The following is a 27,684-nucleotide window of genomic DNA, read 5'->3' on the forward strand; positions in this document are numbered from 1 at the left end:
TCGATTCTACACAGAGTACGCGAAAGAACTTGCCCCCTGCTAACAGCCGTGTACCGCAAGTCTCTAGAGGAACGGAAGGTTCCAAATGATTGGAAAAGAGCACAGGTAGTCCCAGTCTTCAAGAAGGGTCGTTGAGCAGATGCACAAAACTATAGACCTATATCTCTGACGTCGATCTGTTGTAGAATTTTAGAACATGTTTTTTGCTCGCGTATCATGTCGTTTTTGGAAACCCAGAACCTACTCTGTAGGAATCAACATGGATTCCGGAAACAGCAATCGTGTGAGACCCAACTCGCATTATTTGTTCATGAGATCCATAAAATATTAGATACAGGCTCCCAGGTAGATGCTATTTTCCTTGACTTCCGGAAGGCGTTCGATACAGTTCCGCACTGTCGCCTGATAAACAAAGTAAGAGCCTACGGAATATCAGACCAGCTGTGTGGCTGGCTTGAAGAGTTTTTAGCAAACAGAACACAGCATGTTGTTATCAATGGGGAGACGTCAACAGACGTTAAAGTAACCTCTGGCGTGCCACAGGGGAGTGTTATGTGACCATTGCTTTTCACAATATATATAAATGACCTAGTAGATAGTGTCGGAAGTTCCATTCGGCTTTTCGCGGATGATGCTGTAGTATACAGAGAAGTTGCAGCATTAGAAAATTGTAGCGAAATGCAGGAAGATCTGCAGCGGATATGCACTTGTTGCAGGGAGTGGCAACTGGCCCTTAACATAGACAAATGTAATGTATTGCGAATACGTAGAAAGAAGGATCCTTTATTGTATGATTATATGATAGCGGAACAAAAACTGGTAGCAATTACTTCTGTAAAATATCTGGGAGTATGCGTGCGGAACGATTCGAAGTCGAATGATCATATAAAATTAATTGTTGGTAAGGCTGGTGCCAGGTTGAGATTCATTTGGAGAGTCCTTAGAAAATGTAGTCCACCAACAAAGGAGGTGGCTTGCAAATCACCCGTTCGACCTATACTTGAGTATTGCTCATCAGTGTGGGATCCGTACCAGATCGGGTTGACGGAGGAGATAGAGAAGATCCAAAGAAGAGCGGCGCGTTTCGTCACAGGGTTATTTGGTAACCGTGATAGCGTTACGAAGATGTTTAGCAAACTCAAGTGGCAGACTCTGCAAGAGAGGCGCTCTGCATCGCGGTGTAGCTTGCTCGCCAGGTTTCGAGAGGATGCGTTTCTGGTTGAGGTATCGAATATATTGCTTCCCCCTACTTATGTCTCACGAGGAGATCACGAATGTAAAATTAGAGAGATTCGAGCGCGTACGGAGGCTTTCAGACAGTCGTTCTTCCCGCGAACCATACGCGACTGGAACAGAAAATGGAGGTAATGACCGTGGCACGTAAAGTGCCCTCCGCCACACACCGTTGGGTGGCCTGTGGAGTATAAATGTAGATGTAGATGTAGAAAAAAATTCCCTGAAGCACAAATAAATTTCAGTAAGCGCAAGCTCAAGTCACAGCCAAGCTTACATGAAATAATGATTACGCTCTCAGTTGTTAATCCAATTTCTTACTCAGCGATACTCGAAATTTAACGGTGTTCTAAGAAGTCAGCGGAAAACTGAAGACACCACTTGCAGTTGGCTTAAGGGGGGTAGGACGTCAAACGGGCCGACTTGGAGCAAGAGGGGCACCAAAGGACATTTTAATTTCCACTGTCTATACTTTTACAAATAAATTCATAAAACTTTAACAGCATGACCGGGAAGGATTTAGGATTCATACTCATAGCAGTGGAAGCTCAAAAACGTAACAAAACACATTTTTTTACATGTGAAATTTCATCATTCTTCGATGGCTTTTGCACAGCATACAAACCATAGTTACAGGTGTATGAAACTCTAGAAGTTATTTAATTTATGAAAAAATGAATGAACTGTTACATTTTAAACTTCATGTTTAGAAAAAATTCAAGTTTTATAGTTATTTATCTCAATTTTTTCCACAGTTTTTAATAGATTTGGAAAATTCTAGAGTTTCATACACCTATAACTACTGTTTGTATGCTATGAAAAATTCATGGAAGAATCTCTCTTACTTAGGAAGAAAAGTGTACCTACAGTAACAAATGCAGCCAGTAATAAGTGAAAAAATGATCTAATTTCACATGTAAAAAAAGGTATTTTGCTACGTTTTTGAACTTCTACTGCGATGAGTGTGAGTCCTCAATCCTTCCTGGTCATGGTGCCCAAGGTTTTATGAATTTATTTGTAAAAGTGTAGACAGTAGAAATTAAAATGTCCTGTGGTGACTCTCCTCCTCCAAGTCGGTCCGTTTGACGTCCTACCCTCCTTACGGAAATTTCGCAATTCAGTAGTTATACCAAACCCTGCTGGAACAAACTGAGAGCCAATTGCCTCAGATTCTACGACTCCTGGGGATGAACACAGTCCAGGCAAGCACATAACGGACAATGTGTCCTAAAACAAACTAAAATTTCCATATAACCCACTTAAATAAAACCAACACTCGATATACGCGACCTGAAGCAAAATAAGTAGTACATTAGATTCAATGAATAAGACATAGTGAAGTCGAGTCTAGAAATACGATTAATGTACAAACTGAGCACAGCATTTATTCACAATGTTCAAATTCAACATAAGTCACACTGTTCTTAACACTGATAACATTCGCGCAGCACGAAAGTCCACTCTCACACCAGCAATACACAACCTGAAGATAGCCAGAAGACACTGCGCCGAAATATCGTGACAGCAAGTTGTAGACATCCGGGAGTTCACCCAAAATTTTATGAAACAATCTGTCATAATATTAAGCATCGACATATACCGTACGCCGGAACTAATATCAGCGGAGAGTTGTTTGCCTCAAGGAAGGCGAGAATTAATAAGAGGCAGGTAAAAGTACTTACGCATAAATGCTACTGCCAACGAACTTCACAAGCTTCCTTGTAGAGTTGGACATTAATCGAAATTAAAGGCGCCAGAGACACTTTAAATTCACATATCAAATTTCCAATAAGTTGCAATGTACAAAGATCTAATTAAAGTATTTAACAGACCTTTTTAACACACAAATTTTTACTCATACAATTCAACCTGCAAATTCCATGGAGGTACTGGCTACAGTACCAATAAAGAGAACCGGAGCAGTTCGGCGGGTTTTTAATAACCAACTCCTGAGGTACCTCGGCACTGCAAGCCAAACACAGCTGAACAGAAACCCCGCATATCCCTCCCAGTAAACCTCAACACAGAGATAGGTGAGGGCGAAAAAAGGCCTCCTGTCCCCTTTGTTGCTCCTCTGATACTCCCCTCATGATGCTAACTGTGAGACTGCTCTTGCGGGCTCAGCAAGCCGGCACTACAGCTACGCCAGAGGGAGCTGAGCTCGCTGGGGGACATCTTAGACCCAAAGATAAGAGCTTACCCATATCGATACGGTATGACAAACCGCCACGGCTCAGCTGGCTCCATCAGGGCACTCGTCGTTCAGTATATCTCTTGGGGAATGGTTGCTTCAGTGTACTCCTTGTATAAGTAGATGGGCTAGTGACGCGGTTAGAAAAACGATATAATGAAGCAACCATTTCTCAGTTAATTGGTCTTTGCCCTGAGGAAGGTGGCTGCAACAAGGGTGAAACGTCGGTTATTTTAGCGTTTTATAAAATAACATAGCCGTACTCCAAGAAAGAATTCAATGAGACTGACTCCGACCACGTAAGCCTGCGTATTTACTTCATACTTCTGTTTTTTTTCGGAAATGATTTTCTTTCTACTGTCAACTAGCATTTTATCCTCTTTATTTCGGCTATTGTCTGTTGTTTAGTCGCCGCCCAAACAGCAAACCACATCTACTGCTCATTTTCTAATATACTTCCCTCAGTACCCCCTGATACGATATGAATAGATTACCATGTCTTAATTATACTTTTGTTACTGTTCATCATATAATATTTGTGCTAAGGACTATCCACTCTGTTCAGTTGATCTTCGAAGTAACAAAGTTACAGTGTCATCGCTAAACCTCGTACTTTGTGTTCCTTATCTTAGAATTTTAATTTTTAATCAAATTTTGCTGTGATCTTACTTACTGATCCGTACAGATTGAACAAGAATCCTCAAAGTTGACCATTCATCTCCTCTTGGAATTCTTTCATCTGTTTCCGTCATTACCTAAAGTTCCTTTCGAAACTCAGACAGCTTGCTGTTGTGGCCGAGTGGTTCTAGGCGCTTCAGTCCGGAACCGCACTGCTGCTACGGTCGCAGGTTCGAATTCTGCCTCGGGCATGGATGTGTGTGATGTCCTTAGGCTAAGTTAGGTTTAAGTAGTTCTAAGTCTAGGGGACTGATGACCTCAGATGTTAAGTCCCATAGTGCTTAGAGCCATTTGTACAATTTTTTTTTTTTTTTTTGAACCTCATAAGGTCTGGTTATTGCAACTTACCCAGGCCCTACCTGCTTAATTTCCAGTCTATCTGCCATTGCTTCCAGTCTATCTGCCATTGGTGAATGTCATGACTAACAAATTATATTACGAGTCCTCATCTGCTTCCGGAAGTTGTTTGAAACTTAAACTCCGTTTCTGTATCTTTGTCATACCATTATAAAATCTATTTGGAGCATTTCAATTGCTCAGGTCCCTTCCTGGTACACAGATTTCTTTCACGTTTCTTAAACAAAGTGTGAAAGTGATTATACTGTACTCTGTGCATAATTCTACCAAGCGATTGTCCCTAACATTTTTTCCTCTAATTCGTCCCACTATTTTCCCTTCTCTTTATTTTCCTACTATTGAATTTCAGTCCTACACAACAATTAAATTCTCTTTTCCCTTTAACAGCTGAATAATTTATTTCATCTTCTCATTCTTTTCAGTCTGTTCGTCATCTGCAGGGATAGTGGACATACAGCATGTAACTAAATTCCCTTTACCGACTTTCAGGAGTTGTGGTGGGGACCAAGATGGTTATGCATCGGAAATGTACCGGTTTCCAGCTTCACGCAAAATACAACACAAATTGCTCTCTGCCTCCTGCTACTTCTCGTCTTGGTCCACTTAGAAGCAGGGGTCGATGTGACGACCACCGACGTTACCGCAGCTAGGGTGCCTTCGTACCACGTTCCGGCACACACGATCACCAATATCTGATCATTCAGCATCCTCCACAGCCATAACTCGTGGCAGTAGATCTTCCTGGGATACCAGAGGGGTCTCGTAAATCAAGGATTCCATGTGACCCGTCGGGAGAATATGGAGGTGAAGCAACGGGCTCACTACGACCTACCCACTGTTGCCCAAATCACTGGTCCAGATGGTCTCGGACCGCGCATGAAAAATGAGTTGGTGTGCCATCGTCCTGGATCCACATATTTTGACGAATGTGCAGTGAACATCTCCCAGAGGCCATACAGGACGTCATCAAGGAATTGCAGGTACGCACCGCTTGTAAGATGCGGTGGAGGAAGGTATTGCCCAATGACACGGTCATCCAGAAACTCTGCCCAGATGTGCAAACCGTATCGTTCCTGAAACCCGGGAGGGGGGGGGGGGGGGGGCGGAGTTGGGGGGTGGGAGGGGTTTGCAGCATGTGGGTTTTTTACCAGCCCACACATGACTGTTGTAGAAATCGAGAATACCTTCCTCGGCGAATTTCACGCGTAAAAGGGATTTGCCGAGGTAAGTCGGTGCAAGAACCACCTGCAGAAGTGAGCTCATGACGAAAAACCTGTAGTTGCATTGCCAGTGGAGGTGTAGCATCTAATCTTGCAGAACACGCTACACACATTCAGTCTACCATCTGCGTTTCTGATTTTCATCGATAAAGGTTGGTATCACCCTGTATCCACTTGTACGTCTGTCGTGGAACGTAGTTTCATGTCTATCCTCACATATATATCGGCGATCACGGACTTTGAAGACCATGGGTGACTTTACAATGTTCCTCCATAGATGGCGATGTTATTCACTTTAGATCCAGATCCAGTTGTCACGGACGCCCAGCTGCTGAAGAGCGTCCCACCATCTCCTTGATCGTCCGTTTGGACGAGTTCCATCAGGCTTTGCCGTAAGCACAGCCTTGGCCCGGGATTTTTCTGGCTCCCTAGAAAGGTGCGCAGCCAGATTTATTCTCTGCGCTTTCATTTTCTGCGCAGTGTTCGAGTGATTCATTCGGTCGTGCAGTTCCTGGTTCTTTCTACGTCTCCATCTGTTTTCACGGTTTGGTCGAAAGATCTTTCTCATGATTTTCCTTTCAAAAATCAGCAGTTTCTCTTCATCGTTCTATGTGATGCTTAAGGTTCCTATTCCTTATAAATTTGGTCTTAACTGACAGGTTTTTTGATGCCATTATCTGCTTCAGAGCAAGATAAGTTTTAGACCCATTGACAATACGTTGACAAATTTCTTCTTTTAGGTTATTATGCCTGTTGAAACCACCTTCCAAGGTATTTAAAAACTTTCGCTCTCGTTATATTTCATATTATAGCCTGTAACGTGGCATTATTAGGGACTTCTCTGGATACATTAACATTTCAGTGATCACCATATTAATCCTCAGTCCAATTTTACTGGATTTCTGTGCTAAGTCCTCTACGGTTCCTGCAGTCTCTCCTCTGACTCCACTATGGCTGCAATGTCGTCATCATATCCCAATAGCTGTGTTCTTCCATTCAGCGTCACTCCTTTGCCGTCACTTTCCATTTCTCGAATTGCACGCTCCAGGACCACACTAAAAAACAATGTTGAAATGGCATCACCTCATATCATACCAGTTCCGATGTTGAATTCCGTAGATAGCTTCCTCCAGTACACTACTTTGGCTTTTGTCTCTGCTGTACACACGTTCACCAGATTAATTAACTTCCTTGGTATGTCAAGCAGCCTCAGGATTCTGTACTTAATTCATCCGTGTAAACTATCATTTGCCATTGAGAAAGCTACAGATGTTACTAGGAATCGATGGCTGAATTCCCAGCACATCTCCCAGATTTGTTTCTTGGTAAAAATTTGTTCTACGGCTGATCATCTTGCCCGAAAACCTACCTGAACCTCTCCAACAATACAATTAGCAAATGGCTTCAGCTCTTAAAGAGTTATTAACGAAAACACTTAGTGGTGAAATACCTATATAACTATAATACCGTTCCTTTTGTTGTTCTGTTTGTGAATTGGAAAAATAGTAGCTCTCTTCCACTCTTTCGGGCTCTCTTCCTTCCTCCATTTCTCGCTTACGACATTGTACGCTGAGGTGAGAAAATAAACGGGATAGCGATATGAACATAAAATGATGGCAGTGTATTGGCGGAGCTGGCATTTGTACTGAGCTGATTCATGTGACAAGGTTTCCAATGTGATTATTGCCGCACAGCGGGAATTAAAAGACTTTGAAAGCGGAATGTTTGTTGGAGTTATCTGCATGGGACATTCCACTTCTAGATCTTCACGGAACTCAAGATTCCGAGACAGACCGTGACAAGGATGTGCCAAGAATATCAAGTTTCAGACATAACAGCTCACGTAGTGGCCGACAGTCTTCACTTAACGACCAACAGCAGCGGTGTTTTCGTAGAGTTGTCAGTACTAATAAACAGGCAACATTACATGAAATAACCACAGAAGTCAATGTGGGACGTAGTATCCGTTAGGACAGTGCGGAGAAAGTTGGCGTTAATGGGTTACGGCGGCACACGACCGACGCGAGTGCCTTTGCTAACGGCACGACATCACCTGCAGCGCCTCTCCTGGGCTCGTGACCATATCGGTTGGACCAAAGACGATTGGAAAACCGTGTCCTGGTCTGTTGAGCTCAGATGTCAGTTTGTAACAGCTGATAGTAGTGTTGCAGTTTGGCGTAGATCTCACGAAGCCATGGACCCAGGTCGTCAACATGGCACTGTGGAAGCTGGTGGTGGCTCTATAATGGTGGGGGCTGTGTTTGCACATGGAATGGTCTAGGACCTCTGGTCCAACTGAAGCGATCATTGACTGTAAATGGTTACGTTCGGCTGCTGGGAGACCATCTGCAGACGTTCATGGACTTCATGTTACTAAACAACCTTGAAAAGAAACTTTAGAGGACTTTTACTTGATGTGAAATACCGTTTCGTAGTTCTGTTATAAACCATACATTTTTCAGCACTTTATGTGCTATCTTCAGTGAGAATTTTGTTTGTTTTCTTTTTGAAAAAATGCTGTTATGTGTCAACCACTTGTGTAGAGTACATTAATTTTTATCTCAAAAGTATGTACATCTGAAAAAGAAGCGGTTAGTAGGCGCCAAAATTTTACACTAGCTTTACATTTGGTATATAGTTGAGAGATAAATCGCTGAGTTGAGACATTATACAGGATGTAACAGGTAAATGTGCAGATATTTTTATGTGTGATACCTAAACAACTACACACTGCAGTGCACTGGTTGCTATTTCCCTGTGTCAGCCATCACACAGATACGTCACAAACTTTACGACTTGATGGCTTCTGCATGGTCGTAATTGCACCAGTGAGTGGACTTCACGTGTCAGTATAGACTAACCATATGACGTTCATACCCAAACTTCAGCATCTGACCTACTGCCCAGGAGAAAATAACCCTTAATGGTTTGCTTTTGCCACATGTACTTGGAGGTATCTCCCAACCCAAAAATATAATTGCAGTAGCTATAATGATTAGTCTGCAACTGTCGTAAATCCTGATCTAAAATTGTTCAGTACACTACCCTCACTCACCAGCAGATATCTGCACTTACACCTGTTACACCTCACATGAAGCTTTTAGTTGTATATGGCAGTAGTTTCGTATATACCATACATTCTAGAACTTGTCATCTGCAAACAATGAAACTTTTTTCTAGTTTTCTGTTTATCGTGTGCTGAAATCTCTCTGGTTTATAACAAAGCTCTATAACATGTCTTCCATAAGGTGGGGTGCCTCTCAAGTTTTTCTGTTTCTGTTTGATAGTGAGCGCACATGTAGTGCGCTGTGTTCACTCAATCCACCACGCAGTAATGATGGACTTTATACCAACCAAACAGATGGAAGGAAGTGCTGTCCAATAGCCTGCAAATAGGACGTTTTCCATTAACGCACGGTTTGCTTCACTGGTAGGAGTGTCCACCGCTCTCTGAAGATTGTGGGGGCTACTTTTGGTTCAACATAGATTGGCTGCGAGTATTTTATATCCTGACATAGTGGAACTGCCAGCGGTTTGGTTGGAGATTAGCCCACCACTCCCACTGACGCCGACACAAGTGTACCACAGATTTTGAAATCTTATGAACTGCTGGATCTCATCCCTAAGCTGCTGGGAGGGCGAGGTGAGTGTACCCTGCTTGGATAGCTTTCCCTGACATTTAAGCATTTTTATTAATCGATATTCAGTGTCATAGTTTACAGTATCATGGTAGTGGATTTTTACAACTGATAGTTTGAATTTAATGAATTACAAAGAATTCCGCCTTTGTGGACGGCCTTCCGCATCCTGGCATGCTTACACTTTGTGAGAGCGCTGATGCCCATACTGTTGAGTGTTCCTCATCCATCGTCATCATTATCGTCATCGCACCGTCATTCCTACTCTATGGTTTCTCTCTACGATTCTGTGAACGTAGCCTGAATAAATCATAAAGGACAAGAAGTTCTGCAAAACACTGGTATTGCCTCTCAGAGTACAAATGAACACTGCTCTGCGAAAATTAAAGACGAGATATACAATGTCCGTGGCAATAACTGAAACTGCGGGGGTTGTTGCCACAGATCTCCCAGTAATGCAAAGAAAACTGGACATCACATGATGAGAGGTCAGTATGACTACAGACCCCAAAGGGGATGTCCCAACAACATGAGGCAGTCGGAGGAACGGGAAAAAACAGTGTTTGTCAATCAGCGAGCGGCTACAGAGCCCTGTGGTGGTTGTGTTCAAGAACATGGCGCACAGACAACATTTGGATGACTTCGCAATGGGAATACTAGAAGGTCGAAGTGTGAGGACTGTAGCCCATGAGTGTGGTACTGCTCAGAGGATTGATTCACGTGGTTGGCGAGCTGCCCAGAGGAGAGGAGGACGTCGATAATGATCAAGTATAGCTACAGATGATCGCTACATTTTACAACAGGGAATAAGGGTCTCACACCAAATGGGTGAAGCTGCAACCACATTTAACAGATCTGCAAGGTATGCAATCTCACGCTCCGCAGTAGCACAGTGATTACTTTGAGGTGAGCTCTTGCCTGACGACCAGTGCGGTGTGGTCTATTCATGCCTGCACATCGGCGACGCTGCTATGTTGCCAGAGTACAGGAACCGGACCAACAAAGAGTGAAGCCACGTGCTCTTCTCACATTAGAGCAAATTCAGTCTGGGTAGAGATTCTGGACGTATCGACACATGGCGAATGGTGAGCGTGTAATGCACCCAGGAACATGATCGCTTAGGTGGTCCAGGTGTTCAGGTGTGTATAATGCAGCATGGGCGTTCTGATCTCCGAATACTAGAACCCTGTGCATTTACTGGTCAATGTTATTATGATACTTTGTTCCTTCCCCAAGTGCGTTTTATCAGGGATGCATTCGGCGCTGCCTTCATTTCTATTGATAAGCATGTGCGATGGCACTCAACAGTGAAGGAGCTCTGTGGACGAGAGGGTATTCGGGGAATGGACTGGTCTGCCTGCTGCCCGACTTAAATACCATCGTGCAAGTATGGGATGCATTGTTAAAGATGCACTGCAGCACGTCGACATGTACCAACGACCGTCCAGAACCTATCAGCCGTGCTGGCGGAGGAATGGAAAGCCCTAGTACAAGAAATCGTTACCATCTTTGTGGCCAGCGTGGATGCTCACTGCAAAATGGTTCAAATGGCTCTGAGCACTATGGGACTTAATATGTGAGGTCATCAGTCCCCTAGAACTTAGAACTACTTAAACCTAACTAACCTAAGGACATCACACACATCCATGCCCGAGGCAGGATTCGAACCTGCGACCGTAGCAATCGCACAGTTCCGGGCTGCAGCGCCTAGAACCGCGTGGCCACCGCGGTCGGTTGCTCATTGCAAATCATGTATTTCCCTCCGTGGTGGTCACACACCCAGATAATAACAACACCCCGACTCTTCTAGTCTCCATGGAGCTATCATAAAGCACGCTGGTTTCTATGTATTTACTGCGTCTTTCAGATACTATACTGTTGCAGATATTTGTATGTATTGTCCACGTTTCATTGAGTTACGTTACTTGACAGACATCATGAGAAAATTACTTTTGTCCTTCAGTTTTGTATACCATTGTAGTTCCGCAAATAGGGTTCTAGAGCAGAACGGGGATGTTGCAGGAGGCGAGGGCAGCTGGCGCCGCTTCCTGACGCTGCCCAACATCCTGAAGGAGTTCAACCCGCGGCTGGTGGGTTTCTCGCTGCACGATGCGCTCTCGCACCAGAAGGCGTCGCAGTTCAACGTGGCCGAGGGCGGCGCCATGAGCCGCGACGTGCCCTTCCAGGCCAGGCTGCTCGTCCGGCGCATGCGCGCGCACCCTGCCGTCGACTTCGACAGGCACTGGAAGGCGCGTACACTGGCACTGGCCCACTCCGCAAGCGTCTGTGACTGCACAAGTCGAGCAGCTTCATTACGATACATTAAACGTAGTCTGTGTGTCACGAACGTACCCCTTCATTTAACTCCACAAATACACTACTGCCCATTAAAATTGCTACACCAAGAAGAAATGTAGATGATAACGGGTATTCATTGGACAAATATATTATACTAAAACTGACATGTGATTACATTTTCACGCAATTTGGGTGAACAGATTCTGAGAAATCAGTACCCAGAACAACCACCTCTGGCCGTAATAACGGCCTTGATACGCCTGAGCATTGAGTCAAACAGAGCTTGGATGGCGTGTACAGGTACAGCTGCCCATGCAGCTTCAACACGATACCACAGTTCATCAAGAGTAGTGACTGGCGTATTGTGACGAGCCAGTTGCTCGGCCGACATTGACTAGACCTTTTCAGTTGGTGAGAGATCTGGAGAATGTGCTGGCCAGGGCAGCAGTCGATCATTTTCTGTATCCAGAAAAGCCCGTACAGGACCTGCAACATGCGATCGTGGATTATCCTGCTGAAATGTAGTGTTTCGCAGGGATCGAATGAAGGGTAGAGCCACGGGTCGTAACACATCTGAAATGTAACGTCCACTGTTCAAAGTGCCGTCAATGCGAACAAGAGGTGACCGAGACGTGTAACCAATGGTATCCCATACCATTATGATCGCAGGCGCTCCTTTCTGTGATGCAGCGTGAAGGATAACCGCAGCCATGGTCTCCGAGCTGATAGTCCATGCTGCTGCAAACGTCGTCGAACTGTTCGTGCAGATGGTTGTTGTCTTGCAAACGTCCCCATCTGTTGACTCGGGGATCGAGACGTAGCTACACGATCCGTTACAGCCATGCGGAGAAGATACCTGTCATCTCGACTGCTAGTGATACGAGGCCGTTGGGATCCAGCACGGCGTTCTGTATTACCCTCCTGAACCCACCGATTCCATATTCTGCTAACAGTCATTGGATCTCCACCAACGCGAGCAGCAATGTCGCGATCCGCTAAATCGCAATCGCGATAGGCTACAACCCCACCGTTATCAAAGTCGGAAACGTGATGGTACGCATTTCTCCTCCTTACACGAGGCATCACAACAACGTTTCACCAGGCATCGCCGGTCAACTGCTGTTTGTGTATGAGAAATCGGTTGGAAACTTTCCTCATGTCAGCACGTTGTAGGCGTCGCCACCGGCGCCAACCTTGTGTGAATGCTCTGAAAAGCTAATCATTTGCATATCAAAGCATCTTCTTCCTGTCGGTTAAATTTCTGTAGCACGTCATCTTCGTGGTGTAGCAATTTTAATGATGAGAAGTGTACTTGGCAAGTTACATGATATCCTTTATCAAAACTAGGTAAAACATCAAGCTTTAGACGATTACCACCGTCATATTCGTCAGGAATGGTTACTCCTGACGAAGTTGATTGTGGTAATGGTCGAAAGCTTGAGATTTTACCCAGAAGTAAATGGAAATAAGTCCAAGAAATTTTTATATGGTAGTGCCGATGCGGAAAACTTAGTTCTTATAGATGACGTAGACCGTATGTTCTGCACAGTTTTTATCTTTATTTTATTTAATCGAAATTGCCTTTTATTCACAAATGGCGATATCTTTTAAACTTCCACGCTAATTAAGGTCATAGAAGCAATCTCTTTTCCGAATATATTTCTGACCAAAAAGCGAATCTGTTAACTGGAGTCGGAGGTCTTTGTTAATTCTGCGTTTTGATCTCTTGTAGTGATATTTTTCTAGAAACTTCCATCCCATAAAACAAATTTTTTAAAAGTCAAATACCAATTTTACTAGATTTAACTTTAAAAACGCTTCAATATAAAGGAATGTTTTCGTAAAAATTGCATTCCCTGTTTCATCCTATTACAGGATGAATGTCCAAAAGGCAATGAAACGCGCATTTCTGTCATTTATAACCGAGAAGCCAAATACAAATATTCTGAGATTTAGTTTAAAAATAATTATGTAATTAAATATTTCGATAAAAATTTTCGTCTTCTATTTTCCCCCCTTAAGTGATAGAATTTCCAAAACCAATGAAACATGTGGTTTTTGTATTTCTAACCGAGTAGCCGAAAACAAATTTTCTTATATTTATTTGAAAAATGCTTTCATAAAGAAATATTTGCCTACAAATTTTCGTCATCTAATTCACTCTCTTAGAGGTTAAATTTCCGAAAAAAATGAAACAAGTATTTGTTTTAATTTCTAACCGAGAAGTGAAATACCGATTTCCACCTTAGTGCTTTAATAATGATTCATTAAGAAAAACTTTCATCCACTATTTTACCCCCGTAGTGTTTCAATTTCCAAAAATGTTGAAGCATAGATTAAAGCAATACATATATTCAGACAGCCTTTCATGCCCTACTTCACTCCCTTAGGATTGTAATATCGATCAGCTCCTTATTTCACGATCCCTACAGTGTAAGATCAACAGCCGCTACAAATTTCAGGTTTCTGTCTTTAAGGTTTGGGCTGGGTGATGATGACTCAGTCAGTCAGGGCTTTTCCTTGTATATGTGTCGTCAGCTAGCAGCTATGCACAACATATTATATTTTGGGCTAACTCCGTGTGCTCTGAAACGCCCCTTTCCGTCCGCCCTCGGAGTTTCCGTGGCATCGCGTGAAGTCACATCCCATGTCGCAGCCAGAATTCATACCCTATTAGCGATGTGCGGCTCGCGCTTCAAACTTACTGCTCAGCTGGTTTCATCCACTGTGCTTTCCAGTAAGGTGGGATCGCTAAGGGAATGCCAATAAAATATTACACACCAACGCTCCCACCTCCCGCCTAGACCCTTCCGACGATGTTGTTGTTGTGGTCTTCAGTCCTGACACTGCTTTGATGCAGTTCTCCATGCTACTCTATCCTGTGCAAGGTTCTTCATCTCCCGGTACCTACTGCAACCTACATCCTTCTGAGTCCGTTTAGTGTACTCCTCTCTTGGTCTCCCTCTACGATTTTTACCCTCCACGCTGCCGTCCAATTCTAAGTTGATGATCCCTTGATGCCTCAGAACATGTCCTACGAACTGATACCTTCTTCTAGTCAAGTTGTGCCACAAGCTTCTCTTCTCCTCAATCCTATTCAATACCTCCTCATTAGTTATGTGATCTACCCATCTAATCTTCAGCATTCTTCTGTAGCACCACATTTCGAAAGCTTCTATTCTCTATTTCTCTAAACTATTTATCGTCCACGTTTCACTTCCATACGTGGCTACACTCCATACAAATACTTTCAGAAACGACTTCCTGACACTTGAATCTATGCTCGATGTTAACAAATTTCTCTTCTTCAGAAACGCTTTCCTTGCCGTTGCCAGTCTACATTTTATGTCCTCTCTACTTCGACCATCATCAGTTATTTTGCTCCCTAAATAGCAAAACTCCTTTACTGCTTTAAGTGTCTCATTTCCTAATCTAATTCCCTCAGCATCACCCGAGTTAACTCGACTACATTCCATTATCCTCGTTTTGCTTTTGTTGATATTCATCTTACATCCTGCTTTCAAGACACTGTCCATATCGTTCAACTTCTCTTCCAAGTCCTTTGCTGTCTGTGACAGAATTGCAATGTCATCGGCGAACCACAAAGTTTTTATTTCTTCTCCATGGATTTTAATACCTACTCCGAATTTTTCTTTTGTTTCCTTTACTGCTTGCTCAATATACTGATTGAATAACATCGGGGAGAGGCTACAACCCTGTCTCACTCCTTTCGCAACTACTGCTTCCCTTTCATGCCCCTCGACTCTTATAACTGCCATCTGGTTTCTGTACAAATTGTAAATAGCCTTTCGCTCCCTGTATTTTACCCCTGCCACCTTCAGAATTTGAAAGAGAGTATTCCAGTTAACATTATCAAAAGCTTTCTCTAAGTCTACAAATGCTAGAAATGTAGGTTTGCCTTTTCTTAATCTTTCTTCTAAGATAAGTCGTAAGGTCAGTATTGCCTCACGTGTTCCAACATTTCTACGGAATCCAAACTGATCTTCCCCGAGGTCGGCTTCTACTAGCTTTTCCATTAGTCTGTAAAGAATTCGCGTTAGTATTTTGCTGCCGTGACTTATTAAACTGATAGTTCGGTAATATTCACATCTGTCAACACCTGCTTTCTTTGGGATTGGAATTGTTATATTCTTCTTGAAGTCTGAGGGTATTTCGCCTGTCTCATACATCTTGCTCACCCGGATGTTAGAGTTTTGTCAGGACTGGCTCTCCCAAGGCTGTCAGTAGTTCTAATGGTATGTTGTCTACTCCCGGGGCCTTGTTTCGACTTAGGTCTTTCAGTGCTCTGTCAAACTCTTCACGCAGTATCTTATCTCCCATTTCATCTTCATCTACGTCCTCTTCCATTTCCATAATATCGTTCTCAAGTACATCGCCCTTGTATAGACCTTCTATATACTCCTTCCACCTTTCTGCTTTCCCTTCTTTGCTTAGGAGAGGGTTTCCATCTGAGCTCTTGATACTCATACAAGTGGTTCTCTTTTCTCCAAAGGTCTCTTTAATTTTCCTGTAGGCAGTATATATCTTACTCCTAGTGAGATAAGCCTCTACATCCTTACAATTGTCCTCTATCCATCCCTGCTTAGCCATTTTGCACTGCCTGTCGATCTCATTTTTGAGGCGTGTGTATTCTTTCTGCCTGCTTCATTTACTGCATTTTTATATTTCCTCCTTTCTTCAGTTAAATTCAATATTTCTTCTGTTACCCAAGGATTTCTAAGATGTACATGAAACATTTTCACATTTGCGAATATGGACAACCATCAGCTGCATCATGAAAGCTTGTGCCAGACTGAGACTTGAACCCGGATTTCCCGCCTACCGCGAGCGGTCGCATTACCATTCGGTTATCCGAGCACGACTCACGGACAGAAGCAAGATGTCGTCAACCATGTGTCTACAACCTGAACTCTTAAACCCATTATGTATATACCGCACAGGGAAAATAGTTTAACTGAAAGGCGCTTGTCCGGTGTTGGTGGATAAATACGACATGAGTACCAACTTTGGTTGAAATCGGTCATTTGGTTTAGGAGGAGATGTGGAACATACAAAGATACATTCATCCTTTTTTTATAATATACACTGATTAAACTCCACCTGGTAAACATTAGTTAGATAACGCCTCACAGGCACAAACATAAATGAAACACCAATTCCTGTTTCTACGGTTTTAAGTATCAATTGGTACAAAACAGACTCAAATAATGACCATTTAAGCGTTATACGTTGACGGTCGATGTACAGGGTTACTTCATAAAGGCACCAGCTACTACTTGCTTGACTCGATCCACATACCAAAGCTACTTGCATTGAGACCTATCGGCTCACTGGGGAGGGGTTATCGATACAAGACAACTGCAATATTTAGTAAATGATGTTTTAACAAATAGTATTTTGTAGAGCATCAGTAAAGCAGTTCCTATATAATAATGAAAGCTAGCAGTTAGAAACGTATTTCAATTTACATGTCACTACGTGAGCTATTAATCACTAGCATGGTGCAAATATTCTACGCACTTCTCTCGTACGATAAGTCATATCTTAGGCTGCATAATGAAATCATATCTGCACCGTGTACTTTGAACATGGAGCCGTACTGATCAATCACGCGTAGCGGCCACCAACAGTCAACATAGTTCTATTTGTTACTTTCAGACGCTTGTGTCTTGTCTTTTGCCTAGATGTTAGCTTAGAAGCAGGAACATTCTAGAAATGAATGTGGAGCGCATTGCTTGCTAGCTTGCTTTGGCGTAATACAGTGTTACACGATTTTTCAGTTCTGAAGGTGTGTTACTTTGTGACCAAGGTTAGATTTGTTCTTTGTTTATTGTTCATGAATGAATATTGGTTTTTCATTAAATCATGCTTGTGTATGGTCATGGTTCACGTTATTTTCCCATTCATTTAATAACATCAAGGGGATCTGATAATATGTGGGATTATTTTGTTATGTTTTTGATAATGCGAGGAATTGTATTCTTAAGTGGTCTCTGCTTAGAGGACATGTGTAACACTCTCATTGAATTTTCATATTTATTCCTTGAAAAAATAACATGAATTTATTTCTATCTTCTCCTTAATTATTTCATCCTAAAGTGATTTATAAAATTTTGTGTTTGTCACGCTCAATTACCACTGTAACTTACCCTTTGAAAAATTATGAAAGACTGTGCAGGTAAACTTCTGCGTTATTTGATTTTCAAACAGCTGAGCAAAAGTCCTTGTAAATAACAGTTTTCTCTTTACTTATTTTGATAATCACTAAACTGACACACAACATTTTTAGCGCAACGCAGTCTGACTTTCAAAAATCCCTACAAAAGAATGGCCCTGACTAACAATAACCTATACCTTTATGAATCACTTACCGCACAAAAATCTTCGTTACTCGAATTACTGTAATACAGCGAGCGCCACTACTGCCAGCTAAATAAAAGATTCTAACTACTGAAGGCACTAACTACGGATAGGCATAGTTAGCAAATGAAAGATTTTGGTAGAGAACAAACAATTTATTTACCTTAATAGTGTTCAAAAGTCATCATGTATATATATCTATCAATTCATGACATCCATCTTTATAAATTTCCTTTTTTTGTCGGACACAAGTGCAACCTCTCTAAACTCTGGCATCTCTCTCTCCACATCCTCCACTGCTGGCGGCTCACCTCCAACAGCCCAACGCTACTCGCTGTTCACATCCAACTGCCCAACACTACACAAGTGAATATTTCAACAGTGTGTCCAACCAGCCACAGACTGCACACAGCGCAGTCAATAATTTTTATACAGCGCGCTACGTGGCGTTACCAACATAAAAACCTAAACAGCCTGCTTACGCCACGAGCACAACTATCAGTTGTCTACGTTCGTAGCTGACGCGAGCTCAATTCACCGAATACGTTCTGCCTTCAGCAAAAAATACTGTCACTATAAACGGCCATTAGCAGACGAAAGTTTCCTTTCTTAGTATGTGTATTACAACTAGCATTAGAAAGGTTTGCAGTGCAAAGGAATTTGAGACACGTGCTGAGAGTAGCATTTCTGATTCACGTTTCTTGCAAACAGGTGTTAGGGAATACGAAGTGCGACCTACATCTGTATCGCATGCGTTTCGTTTATAAGAGAAAACACACATGCTCTCAGATTGTGTTAGAGTGATTGAAGGTCTCTGGCGTAATATTGCATTACATAAACACATGTTAAAGACCCTTTCATATTTTCCATTGCGCTATCGAAATTTTAACTTCTACCGAATATTACATTAATATCGGTCAGATATCGCCGTAGTTCAATCAAGGGACAAAATCTTGTATAATAAGTGGAATAATTTCATGAATAAATACTTAGGTTATACTAGCTATGTACTCCAGTTAATGTCAAACAGGTGACAAGTGGGTTCCAATATTGATGTGTTGTGTCAAGCACCGACGGAAATTCCAGTTAATTTTACAATGACAGTCTCAGGAAACGATATCTTTACTGCAATTTTCTTAAATGATCTTATGAATATGACGCCATTTTTTATCTTTCACAGCTAGTGACAGTGATGGTGGGGGATAACGACTTCTGCCTGGACGTCTGCTACGGAGACACTGCGAAGAAAGCTGCGGAGAACCATCGGAAGGATCTGATAGACACACTGGACTACTTGCGTCAGAACCTGCCACGCACCCTCGTCAGCGTCGTCGTCACTCCACGCAAGTATAACATCCGTCTGCCCTCCTTGTTAGGACTGATAATGAATCCTCTTTCCTGGTAGAAACTTGTCACTCCTACCGGGTGAGTAGCACTGGAAGTTAATTTCAAATAGTACCGTAACTGTTGAACACTTATTTTTCTGTGCTACAACTACTTTGCTGAAAAAATAAACCACCAGTTCCGAATATATTAAAAAAATCTGAGGTCTACCAGTTTCGACTAATGTTTCACTTGGTCATGAGGCAAATATCAGGACTCGATATCCCTATTGGATACACCTGCACTCACCTCCCGGATCGCTGAAATTTTGCTGAAGCAACTGATACGTACAAGTGTCTGACTTGCTTCTTTGGGTTATTTATACAATGGCTTTATGATAACTACATTAAAGACCAGGTCAATCTGCGTGGACCCTCTATTGAACAGCCGTCTTGGCGAAATCAAACGACTAGACCTAACTCTACCTGTGTCTGTTGCATGTCCCGTCTACTGTTTCGGTTTTATTTTTCACCTTTCTAACGGTACAGTGCTGTTTAACCAGCTTTGACGCCTATGCGTGGAGAAAAAGGGATTATTAAGATCTATTAACGGTACATAATTGCAGTTATATTAACTGTAGTTGTTTCGGTACCTCGGTAAATGAAAAACTTAGAAACATCGAGCATTCAGCAAAATACTCACAACTCACCACAATATCACTCGTTCCGTAGCACGTTTCGGTATCAGTAACGGTAATGTAAATATTAAATGTTAAAAAGATCTCCAACTAATTTTACAAACTAAATCTGACCACGTTGACCGAGCGTACTTTCCCAAATGTCAGAGTCTGCGACAAGTTTTTCCTACATCAGGCGAAAAGAACAGAAGTGTCAGTAGGAGTCTATCACTTTCTCGTTCTGCTTTCCTTGTCGTTTTTCAGTGAATGGTCGTTACAATTAAATTTCCGTTATTTCTATTGAACGAAACAGAATGATGTAGTTTGTTATGTATTCCGTTAGCTATGTTTATTATGAATATTATGAAAAAGATGTGAACTGAATGCCAGTTGCAGCTATTTCTTACAAAAATACCTTTGAATGGTTACAAGGTTGTAATGTCTCTAGTAAATCATTTATGGACCTGCAATTAACTACTTATTTCCGTTGAAAAATAACTGTACATTACAGTAGGTACAGTTAAGAAGAAACCCTTGTATTAGGCATTTCACAGTATTATCTCTTAGACAACATATTTTCGCTCATAGATTATAAAAAGTTTTTAAAGACAAGTAGTACGTTCATTTTTGTTCAAAAGTTAGATTCGTTAAGGGGAAAGTAAATACGCTGGAGAGTACTTCGAATCATTTCAACTTTTAGTATTATATTGTGAATATGACTATCGTTCATAAAAACGAATACATCTTTCAAAACATGTCTTTTAGAATTCCATGAAGTTTATTCCGAAACTAAAAACGAACAGAAGAGAAAAGGGCAGCTGTAGGGCCTACACTTGTCTTTCAGCTTCACTAGTGAAGGAACAAATAATTATTACATGAAAGGGATATTTATTTTCTGTACAAACAGAAACTGAGAACTTCTAAGGTGTGATACGAAACTGACGTCCTATCACGAGTGGGTGGGTAGAGCCCTAATGTATGAAGCTATGCTTAAAATATGAATGTTAATGACTTCGTATTCAATTGGAAACGCGATGTGACCGCAAGTAATTAAAGATATCGTCACAGCAACATACACACTTTCGTAAGTATGTGAAACGGTAAATGAATTAGCTTAGCCATGTACTTGAACACCAATAGTAGGTAAATACTCAAAGAACCTTACCCAAAAATCACATACTATCTTATATTCAAGAATAAATGAGTGACTTAGATAGAGCAAGTAACTAATAGGAATATTGTTACTACATATAACTAATAGGAATATAGTTACTGCACTGTACTCATGCTGTGCAAACCGATAAAAAAACCATCTAGATTCTCAGTACATGTAACATAAGTTCCAGTAAATAGCATGAAATTACAGGTTCTCTTAATGAGTATTGCAGAAAGACAATAAAGTATTCATAATGTAGGGGAGTATGATAAGGCCGAACACAGCGGGTTGAATAGATATTACTCGGTGTCGCAAATTAATACCTAGTTTATGAAGACGAGCGAACTGAATCTTCATGAACACACGTGCATGAATACCAGTTTGCATTACAACCCAATACAAGTTCTGCACTTGGAATAAATAACCGTTGGACTATTTAAGTCACATGACTTTCATGTTGCCTATTAACCACCTTGGCGAAGTAACTGGAAAGATCACCCAAAATCTTAAACATTGCAGACCTCCGAACCGTTTCGCGTCCGCTCCTAACACACAGCACAGTGAACCCATTCACAACATTGGAATCTGGCTGTTTTATTCTAAGGCATACCATCTTCTAGCGGTGTTTTGTTCTGACGGACAACGAATGTTGGGTAAAAAGGTTCCGAGCATTTCCATTCTAATGTTTTAGTCATATGGTCACCTGAAGATGTGGCCCTTAGTGCCACTAAATCAGTAGTGATCCAATAATGACGGACTAAATACAGCTGAAGCGGTTATTAATACCCAAGATGACAGTCGAATGGAAAGCCTAATTCAAATATTCACGACCTCGTGGCCCATACAAGTGCCAGAGACTCCCATTTCCTGAGGTCCTGTGCACCGGTCAAAGATGCAAAGACGCTCCTATGGTGCCACAAGGAGATAACTCAAAGATTTGGCGACTTTCAAAATCGGTTCTTCTCAACAAAAAAATCCAAATTCAGATGAGATGCCATTAAAAACAACAGGGAGAAGCTAGAGTTTCTTAAATCCCTCTCTGAGAGTGATGGAGCGAAGCTTAAGGTATTGGGAGCATTCTGGAGAACGTATAAATTGCATAACATAAATACTGTAATGATTCATTTGAGAGTTACTATGTGTAAAACAGTGTTTCATTGCAAATCGTCCATCGATGCTTACGATAAATATGTGAGTACTCATTACGTATTCGATATCACTGCCTTAGTACTGCATTGTAATGTCCTTCGTAAGGGCATTAAACGAGCTGAAATAATACCAAAGTCATTCTGTGACTCCAGTAGTCCAGTCTTACGAAAATTCTTATCATAAATACACTCCTGGAAATTGAAATAAGAACACAGTGAATTCATTGTCCCAGGAAGGGGAAACTTTATTGACACATTCCTGGGGTCAGATACATCACATGATCACACTGACAGAACCACAGGCACATAGACACAGGCAACAGAGCATGCACAATGTCGGCACTAGTACAGTGTATATCCACCTTTCGCATCAATGCAGGCTGCTATTCTCCCATGGAGACGATCGTAGAGATGCTGGATGTAGTCCTGTGGAACGGCTTGCCATGCCATTTCCACCTGGCGCCTCAGTTGGACCAGCGTTCGTGCTGGACGTGCAGACCGCGTGAGACGACGCTTCATCCAGTCCCAAACATGCTCAATGGGGGACAGATCCGGAGATCTTGCTGGCCAGGGTAGTTGACTTACACCTTCTAGAGCACGTTGGGTGGCACGGGATACATGCGGACGTGCATTGTCCTGTTGGAACAGCAAGTTCCCTTGCCGGTCTAGGAATGGTAGAACGATGGGTTCGATGACGGTTTGGATGTACCGTGCACTATTCAGTGTCCCCTCGACGATCATCAGTGGTGTACGGCCAGTGTAGGAGATCGCTCCCCACACCATGATGCCGGGTGTTGGCCCTGTGTGCCTCGGTCGTATGCAGTCCTGATTGTGGCGCTCACCTGCACGGCGCCAAACACGCATACGACCATCATTGGCACCAAGGCAGAAGCGACTCTCATCGCTGAAGACGACACGTCTCCATTCGTCCCTCCATTCACGCCTGTCGCGACACCACGATGTTGGGGCGTGAGCGGAGGACGGCCTAACGGTGTGCGGGACCGTAGCCCAGCTTCATGGAGACGGTTGCGAATGGTCCTCGCCGATACCCCAGGAGCAACAGCGTCCCTAATTTGCTGGGAAGTGGCGGTGCGGTCCCCTACGGCACTGCGTAGGATCCTACGGTCTTGGCGTGCATCCGTGCGTCGCTGCGGTCCGGTCCCAGGTCGACGGGCACGTGCACCTTCCGCCGACCACTGGCGACAACATCGATGTACTGTGGAGACCTCACGCCCCACGTGTTGAGCAATTCGGCGGTACGTCCACCCGGCCTCCCGCATGCCCACTATACGCCCTCGCTCAAAGTCCGTCAACTGCACATACGGTTCACGTCCACGCTGTCGCGGCATGCTACCAGTGTTAAAGACTGCGATGGAGCTCCGTATGCCACGGCAAACTGGCTGACACTGACGGCGGCGGTGCACAAATGCTGCGCAGCTAGCGCCATTCGACGGCCAACAGCGCGGTTCCTGCTGTGTCCGCTGTGCCGTGCGTGTGATCATTGCTTGTACAGCCCTCTCGCAGTGTCCGGAGCAAGTATGGTGGGTCTGACACACCGGTGTCAATGTGTTCTTTTTTCCATTTCCAGGAGTGTATTTACATGGAGCTGATGTAGAGTTAAGATACTATGATGATATACGACGCTCTACAGCGTTTCATTCTTTTGCAGACATGGACATCATCAGGAACTTCACGGCGCGGTCTTTGTTGTGTGAGCTGGTTAATGACTTAGAGTGCCCCTGTATGTTCGGCCTGCGCTTCGATAACAGACGCCAGGAATTAAGTCGCGTCATGGACGACTGGCAGAAGGTGGATGAGCAGGTGGTAAGTGAATTTTGCATATAGTCACACAGTGGTTCACGTACCCTACCTGTTGCTGTCTGATACACACTGATCAAGGGAAAGACGAAGATGAGCCAAAAAATTATGAGCGCCTGTTTAATAGCTTGTTTTTCCCTCTTTGGAACGAATACATCACTGATTCTGCGTATCAGAGATCCGACAGTTGTTGGTAGGTTTGTCGAGGTATATGACATTAGACGTCTACGCACAGGTCAGGTAATTCGCGTAGGTGATGGGTTGCTGATTTGCGTATGCAGTAACGGTGCCTAATAGCGACCCAGATGGGTTTCATAGGACGAACATCGGGCGAATTTGGTCGCCGTGACATGAACGTGAGTTCACTATTCTCAAACCACTGTATCACATTTAGGGAAGCATCCTACTCACGCCATACAAAATTCATATGCTTTCCATTGTGTGCCAGCCTTGTCCGCTGTAACTAGCTATGACGTCACGAATGTTGCGCAATACCTTAAAAATAAAATAAATTATCTGAAAAGTTAATAGCATGTCAGGAATGATGCTAAAATAATAATGGGTTAAGTTTCAGTTTGGTAACTTAAACAGTTTAAACAGTTATCGAAATTTGGACGTTTTACGTAAAAATCATTGGCACAACAGAAAGGAGCTAGAAACTTCAAAATTTATATTCAGATTCCCTTTTCATTGTAATTGAATGGAAACAGCAGGCTGGATCTCACAAAGTAATATTTTGATTGAAATTCATGATTTTCTGTTTTTGTGTCCTAAAAGTTCGGAAGCAAGATAGATTAAGTAAGTGATCAGATCAAGCTAGGATGTTTACATGTAGGTAGAATGGAGATACGCTATAATACCATAGATATGAGAAGTTTCAAAAAGGTAGCTATAAAACTATAGCTGTAGCGTCTCTCCAAAGGGCAAGTTCGGAGCTCATCTATTGCGTGCAGTACAACTAAAATAATTCGCCCGCCAAAAGTATTTAACCTACCCACATTAGAATTTTATTATAGATACTTACCTGTGTGCTGATTGCACAATTAAATCGAGAGCTTCATCGGTCTCCAGCGAATGAAGCAATTAATTATTTAGTAAACTGAAATGGTGTTTTGCTAGCCCAGCGGCTAATCAGTAACAAATGTTGGCGGCTGCGCCTTCGTCGGTCCGCACCGCGGATATACAAATAAGAGCGCTGCGAGCTAGAGTCGGACTCCAGTTCTCTTCTAGAATCATATGAGCGCGCACTCCGTGTCGGAAGCCGCGTCGTGTTTGTGCAGTTGCCAGGAACAGCCTTGGATGCCGTAACTCAGCATGCATGTAACAATGAGTTCGCATTGGGATTAAGAGTTATGGAACGACTCCATCGATTTAGTCTCAGTTTGCGTATGTCGTATTTTCACGTGTCACCGCAGGACAGACCTTCTACCATTACTAGCGTGGCGTTTGACGAGTACTAACATCAAATTTTGGCGATCATTCACTTTGAACATTTACGTCGATAACGGTTATTGAACAGTTTCGTTATCTAGAGATAATAGGATCGTGCAGTAGACTCTGTCCAGCTCTGATAGTACAATAGCTGATATGGATAATCATTTGTTTGGAATTTCACGCTTTATCGTTTCCTGAATATAGTGAAAATTGTTATAGTAAACTGCATTTCCTATGAATCCAAGACATCATCCTAAATCTTCAGAGTAATGAACATCAATAATCTATAACTTCTTTTATTCTCCATCAGAGTGGTCACTGTGAACTCTAATTACAGGCATCACGTTTTTGCTAATCACTTTCTGGTTGCCAGCATTGTAGTTAGAGAGCTTGTGTTGAGAACGGCAACAATATAATTCAAACTCTTACACCCGCCGCCCCACACATGGACAATTATATGGCTGAAAGGTGACATCGCCGTCGGGGAACACATCAAGAACGAAGAGATGCAAGTGGTTCACAACTGTCAGCATGTCTTGGATTACTACCACAGGTCCCATGAAGGTGCAGGAAAATGTCTCTCATAGCGTAATACTGCTCCCACAGCCTTGCATCCATGGCGCGCTTCACGTTCCGAGCCGCCATTCATCTCGATGACAGCGTTTGTGGAGATGACCATCAACCTAGTGTAGCAATAATGTGAAGCATCCGAAGAGCCGACACGATTCCATTGACCGACGGTCGAATCACGATGGTACTATGACCACTGCAATCGTAACTGATGATGTCATTGTGTCAACATGTGATCCGGAAGGATAGTCTGCTGAGGAGCTCCATGTTCAACAATGTACGATGAACGGTGAGGTCGGAAACACTTGTGCATGCACCAGCATTGTGCTCTTTCGGCAGAGATGGTACAGATCACCACCTATCCTACTTTAAAGAGCAGGCAAGCCACCAAACCCCACGTTCTGTGAAGAATCGTTGACTTCCAACCATTTATGGCCTAGTGGTGGTTTCAGTGTCCTTATAGCTCTTTCCGTAGAGGTTCACGACAGTAGCACGTGAACATTCGACCGGCTTCGCCGTTCTCGAGATACACGTTCACAGGCTCTGCGTAACAACCCTTTCTCAAACTCGCTTATCTCAAGGGATTTCCCCATTTGCAGCCCATATTTTTGCTAGTGTGATTCCCCTTCCTTGTCTGCTCCGCTTACGTAATTTGTTACCGCGTCACGTGCCCGCATCGCCACCAGACGGCTCTCTGCATCACGGTGGGCAATGGTCGTAATGTTTTGGGTTATCAGTGTATCTTCAGCGTTAAAACTTACACTGCTGGCCATTAAAATTGCTACACCAAGAAGAAATGCAGATGATAAACGGATATTCATTGGACAAATATATTATACTACAACTGACATGTGATTTCATTTTCACGCAATTTGGGTGCGTAGATCGTGAGAAATCAGTACTCGGAACAACCACCTCTCCCCGTAATAACGGCCTTGATACGCCTGGGCATTGAGTCAAACAGAGCTTGGATGGCGTTTACAGGCACAGCTGCCCATGCAGCTTCAACACAATACCACAGTTCATCAAGAGTAGTGACTGGCGTATTGTGACGAGCCAGTTGCTCGACCACCATTGACCAGACGTTTTCAATTGGTGAGAGATCTGGAGAATGTGTTGGCCAGGGCAGCAGTCGAACATTTTCTGTATTCGGAAAGGCCCGTACACGACCTGCAACATGCGGTCGTGCATTACCCTGCTGAAATGTAGGGTTTCGCAGGGATCGAATGAAGGATAGAGCCACGGGTCGTAACACATCTGAAATGTAACGTCCACTGTTCAAAGTGCCGTCAATGCTAACAAGAGGTGACAAACGTGCAACAAATGGCACCCCATACCATCACGCCGGGTGATACGCCAGTGTGGCGATGACGAATACACGCTTCCAATGTGCGTTCACTGCGATGTCACCAAACACGGATGCGACCATCATGATGCTGTAAACAGAACCTGGATTCATCCGAAAAATGACGTTTTGCCATTCGTGCACCCATATTTCTCGTTGAGTACACCATCGCAGGCATTCCTGTCTGAGGTAATCGCAGCCATAGTCTCCGAGCTAAT

At 43.0% G+C, this 27,684-nt stretch overlaps 1 protein-coding gene across 1 annotated transcript in view; it reads left to right on the forward strand.

Annotated features, from left to right (window-relative positions):
- The window catches only part of LOC124549418 (phospholipase B1, membrane-associated-like), a 126,741-nt gene that overhangs the window by 71,180 nt on the left and 27,877 nt on the right, over positions 1-27,684 (forward strand). Inside the window, exons 4-6 of the mRNA XM_047125243.1 lie at positions 11,340-11,566; positions 19,177-19,339; positions 23,969-24,123. Coding sequence (XP_046981199.1) covers positions 11,340-11,566; positions 19,177-19,339; positions 23,969-24,123 — 545 coding nt within the window. The remainder of the gene's footprint in view (positions 1-11,339; positions 11,567-19,176; positions 19,340-23,968; positions 24,124-27,684) is intronic.

The sequence above is a fragment of the Schistocerca americana genome, chromosome 1, assembly GCF_021461395.2.
Source record: "Schistocerca americana isolate TAMUIC-IGC-003095 chromosome 1, iqSchAmer2.1, whole genome shotgun sequence".
In the NCBI taxonomy this organism is placed as follows: Eukaryota; Metazoa; Arthropoda; class Insecta; order Orthoptera; family Acrididae; genus Schistocerca; species Schistocerca americana.